We start from the raw sequence: 5,246 nt of genomic DNA, 5'->3' as shown, positions 1-5,246 counted from the left end.
CACTTCGCCTCCATCCATTCGGAAGTATCAGAGCTGGAGCTGAAGAAGGATTTGAGAGATTAAACAGGTTTGACAATTAGGCGGTAACAGTGAAAGACAGTAGATGTGAGTGACAAGTACGCTCCTCCCTTTCAGAATGCCATTTGATGAGTTAAAGCGGGTGTGCAAAGGAAGTACCGAAACTTGCGAAAGTGGAAGTAGGGTAGTTAGGGTCAAGGTTTACAGACCGTGCATTGGAAAGGAGAAGCTGGATCGATAAAACAAAACCTCTTTCCACAGAGAAAATCCAAAATCACAAAGCACTTGACCGGCCATCAACACACACAAAATAAAAAACACACGGAGTGGGGGCTTTGATGACCACTAAGTTTACTTTCCCAAAGAACAGTCAAATGTGAAGCGGTACAAAGATGAGAGTAAGAGAGAGAAATGATAAAGCGAGGGCACTCAGAGCAGTTGACATTGCAGTGATGATCGGCTACGGCGACAGCACCGACGCCTACTCCTGCATCTGGCTGACTACGCTCGAGTTGATTGCGTTGACGACATCGCGGGTGGTGTAGGTGCCCCCAATGTCGGGAGTGCGCACGTTCTTCGTCGAGACGGCATCCACGATGGCGTTGCGCAGGATCCTCGACTTCTCGTACAGACCTGTAGCCGAGGAAGAGGCAAAGGTCTTGTCATGTGAAACAGCACTATTGTATCTTCTAGTTGGGAAAAAAGTCCTAATCTAGGAACTACAAAATGTTTGAATAGAATCGTTTTAATAACGACTGTATAGAACTTTCAAGGAGACATTAGATAATTATTCCCGCGTTGCAAGTGTAATAGCCTAAGGCGATCATAGTGAGAGAGGTGGGGATATGAACAACTCCCAAGGCATTCAGGTGAATGAACTCTTAACCTCATCTTTTTACACTTGAGTGGCTCGGTTAAAATAAAAGTGCGTTCGTAAAAAGTCCTGACAACTACTCGGGATTTCTGGTGCAAGACTCTATAACAAATCCTCCTGTAGATGAGTTACAGTTCCTAAAGAAGATTACAAACACTTATGAGAGTGAAAGGTCAAATGTCATGACAGGTACTTTTTGTGGAGACACAAGACGGATGGTAAAGTGATTTCGGAGAAGAGTTACATTTCGGCACAATCTAGTCAATTAGACATTTTGAGTGGTTTGGTGTCTGAAGGGAAGTCATGATTTGATGAACAAACCACTAGGGGTCTAAGCCATCCGACAACCCGGAGATTAGTCAATTGCCAACCCAAATGGTCCAAAAGATCCGCCGACGCTAGCAGCATAGCCACGGGATTGGCAACATTCTGTCCTTTCAGCGATTGCGCCTGCTTTCGTATGGCGGCCTCAAAGATGGCATACTCCTCGCCTAAATTTATGCCTGTGGCCAGACCCGCACCACCCACCAACCCCGCGCACAGAGCGCCCACAATGTTGCCATAGAGGTTGGGCAGCAGCATCACGTCGAACTGCTGCGGCCGTCTGACCAGCTGCATGCAGCAGTTGTCGACGATTATTGAGTCAAACTGAATCTGCAATCGGCAAATAAAGAGGCCATTTCGACGTTTGAGAGCAGCAGTTATTTTAATGGTGCAAAAATGAGGTAAAACCACAACTCACGGTGGGATAGAGCTTAGAGACGTCTTCACAAGTCTGGAGAAAAAGACCATCGCTCAGTTTCATGATGTTTGCCTTGTGCACTGCCGTGACCTTCTTGCGTCCATGTTGGAGAGCGTAGTTGAAGGCGAAGTGAGCTATTCTGTGAGGCAGTAGAATGACTCCAAGTGAAATAAAAGGTCGTACTTAACGGCCTCCACGAGTTGTGGTTAAGTTTTGGAGATATGGCAGAAAGGCTATGCCTATTACTTCCCAGCCCTTCAATGCACTAACAAGAACCGATAGTATGGCTTTAAAGAAAGCTCAAGGTCCACATCAGCTAACATATTTGGTAGTTAAAAAAGTTTGATGCTTTATAAGTTAAGGCCGTATTTTAAAAGCGCCATCACTGGCTCAGTGGTATGCACTACATCTGTTCTTCCACACGAATGTATGAAACCGGAAGAAACGGATTAGTACAACCTGGATGAATTGATAAACAGATGGATGAGTAGGCTAACCAATTCATGAGGCCGTAAGCATTGATGAATGAAGGAATGAAAAAGACGACAAGCAAATCTCTTACTTAGCCGATTTGTTACGTGTGATTATCTTCATGGACTCCACAACGCCAGGCACGCTTTCGTGTTCCAGCTATGGAAAATGGAAACTGAGCATTCACTTCACACACACAGGTAGGATGAAGGAGCGAAAAAAGCACTGACAGTCAGCTCCCACCTGACTATATTCGCCTTCGCTGTTCTCCCGAATAACCACAATATCAACATCCTTGTGACGGGTTATCACACCGGGAAAACTGTAGCAGCGTTGCACGTAGGCAAAGAGTTCCAACTCGTTTCGGATCATTAGATTATGTGATTTCATGCCTGCAAAGGGGGATTCCGATTCGATTATCAAAGACTATGAAAACCATGAACAAGAGGTGAGCGAGATTGAGACGGATTGACCGAAGGACGGATCAGGAGTGGGTGAAGTGATACTGTGAGTGCTCCTCAGTAAACAAAAGAATTTTAAAAGAGCAGAAAAAAAAAGGAAAAAAGGAGCGCAAGAATAAGCAACTACCACCGCTTTTAACTTACAAAGGCTAATAGAGACAAAGGTGAAAGAATGTAGGCATAGATAGAAAACTTTCCTCCCACTCACCTGGAATCGTCTTAAGGCTGCCCTTCAACGCCACACCATTCCTCCGTACCGCCATGATCGCTTCTCGCACCACCTCCTCATTGGAGTTATTGTCGATTGCAACCTCATCGAATTCAACCGGCACCCCAAGCGTATAGTAGACAGACTTTACATGCTCCATCATCTCAGGACTCACCCCATCGCCGGTGAGCATGGCAACGGTGTGCCGACCGCCATATTTGGCACGCGGCAGGGAGACACGTGCGCCCTGCGGCAGCCCCAGCGTCGAGGGTAGCGGGGCATAGGGACGCTCTACCTTTGTCTGCTGAGATATTGTCAGGGTGTCTGTGGCTAGTGCTCGCAGTAAAGTCGCCTAAAGTGGGATGGAAAGAATGGGTCGGTTACTGTTATGTTAGTGTGTAATACGTTGTTTCCACCGAGTAGTAGACAGAAAACCATATAATTTAAGGAACTTCTCGATCAAGTACTGTAAGGTAACCAGATAAAACCGACTATTCAGTTTATTTTAAAGTAAGCACAGTACTTCCCGTGTAACAATCACGAGACCAAATCAATGCGTTTAATTCCTATGAACTTTCCTAAAAAAGACGTCTTTTAGAGCAACACAATAAACACGACCTTCTAGATGCAATCTGAGAGATTGATAATCAGAGTTTACCTCTACTGTCAGGTATTAAGCATAGCTACGGAGTTGAAAAAGCAAAAGAAAGCTTCTCAAACCAATTCATCCCTATCACCCGTTGGTAATCATAGGCAATCACAACAAAAGCTTTTCAACCCAATTCTATTTCCATCGAGGAGAAGCAAGTACATTAATGTGTCTTGTAAGGTGGTATTTACTCGATTGCTTACCATATCTAGGCCTTCGTCACAAGGCAACCATGGAGTCCAGTCAATAAAATAAATTTACTAACAAGGTTTGATCGTTTTTAAGGTGGTGTGGATTAAACATATATCTACATTTGTAAGTCTTATTGCTTCACCATCAAGTTGTGTATTATTACACTAATGTTAGATCACGCCCCAATAGTTTAAAGAGTAATCAAATCTTCTAATTTTTTTCTTAACATGCAGCCAATCTAGTCGTTTCTCAAAAATGCGCAATTTTTGGGGTAGAATGTTCAACACATTCGGAACCACAGGCTAAGGAGATAAAGCGGTGCAACAGCACAGTGATGATGGGTCATGTGACCCGGTGTAGGGTTTCTTAATCTAATCATGTTTCTGTCAAGAAGGTTGGATTACTACGTAGTCTTTCGCCTCGTAATGTCCTCGCCATCAAATACGATTTGAGGAAACAAGAATTGCTAAATGAATCACCGCTACCACTTTTCTTACTACCTCTGCTCTAATGCAATCGTCACAGGGAAATCTGAGGTGAGGATTGTCAAATTTCCCTGGTATGAGTAATTCCAGTAATTAACATTAGTAAATACATGCAAAAGGCAAAGCTACTTACAGAAAGGCCCCAATCCCAGCGAAGAAGGCGTGATGCTTTCTGCAAAGTGATCATGCCGTGTAAAAGTCCCACTGTACGCAAAACAAGCTGCTTTTTAGATCCAAGGTAAAATTGCGTGAGATTAAGCAAAACGTTTCACCCGACTAGGCATAAGAAAATAATGATTTAGGATACACGCATTTTAGTTGTTCAGTGACTCGTGCCAAGCTTGCCAAAAATGGGAGAAAATAAACAAGTCCAAGCAAGTGTAAAACGGGGGCATCAAAATGGTAAATACTATGAAGTGAATAAAACGCCAAACTATACTTGGGAAGAAATATGGAAAATAGCGGCAAAAGGGCGCTTATGAACACTGTTATGTGCAAGGAAGATCCAGTCAAGATTTACGAATTATTCATGAGAAACGTATAGAAGTTTTGGCTAACAAGTAAAAGCATAAACTAAAGGAAGTAATTAACGAATATTGGTTAAAGGCGCTCCTAAATGTGAAACGGATAAGAATGGAGGCAGATGAAGATAATCCACATCTTCGCGACCAGAAGGCCCAACGTCTATTGGATAGTATTACACTTCTTAGGCTATTAGATAGGGAATGAAATATGTTTTTTTTTACTAAGTTAAATTTAGCTTCATTATCTCAGGGATGTAAGAAATAAGCTACTACATAAATATGCGTTTTTCAAAATTTTTTTAAGTTTAATTAAAGCACTTAAAGGGAGATGGTGGCAGAAGAGGAAAAATTGGTCCACCTGAAAGCCACTAATTAATGGGTTTGTCGTTTAATTTCAGTCAATATTTAAAAAATTAAGGAATAAACTGCTTTCCACTAATAAGTCTTTTTCAAGTGTCTCTTGAGATAAAGTAATCTTTGGTACAAAGGACTGGTATTTTATAGATATGCAGGCATTTTATACTTAAGAAAATTGCATAAAATTAAAACAGAGGTGTTATTGTAATACGATAGTGGTTTATCCCTCGGTTCTGATGAGGCGCCACTTTTGTACTTCGAATTA

At 42.5% G+C, this 5,246-nt stretch overlaps 1 protein-coding gene across 1 annotated transcript; it reads right to left on the bottom strand. All coding sequences in view use genetic code 11, as the record gives it.

Moving 5' to 3' along the window:
• Positions 1-499: 499 nt before the first annotated feature.
• On the bottom strand, positions 500-4,287 carry EGR_07268 (Isocitrate dehydrogenase [NAD] subunit gamma; the record flags this gene model as incomplete). The annotated part of the gene is made up of 7 exons (XM_024496517.1): positions 500-676; positions 1,214-1,546; positions 1,635-1,773; positions 2,197-2,264; positions 2,349-2,497; positions 2,775-3,126; positions 4,234-4,287. The coding sequence occupies 7 exons, from the start codon at positions 4,285-4,287 to the stop codon at positions 500-502; spliced, it is 1,272 nt and encodes a 423-aa protein (XP_024349102.1).
• Between the last annotated feature and the right edge of the window lie 959 nt (positions 4,288-5,246).

This window comes from Echinococcus granulosus (assembly GCF_000524195.1).
Source record: "Echinococcus granulosus chromosome Unknown EG_S00073, whole genome shotgun sequence".
NCBI classification, from domain to species: domain Eukaryota; kingdom Metazoa; phylum Platyhelminthes; class Cestoda; order Cyclophyllidea; family Taeniidae; genus Echinococcus; species Echinococcus granulosus.
This window is presented reverse-complemented; position numbering and strand designations above follow the sequence as displayed.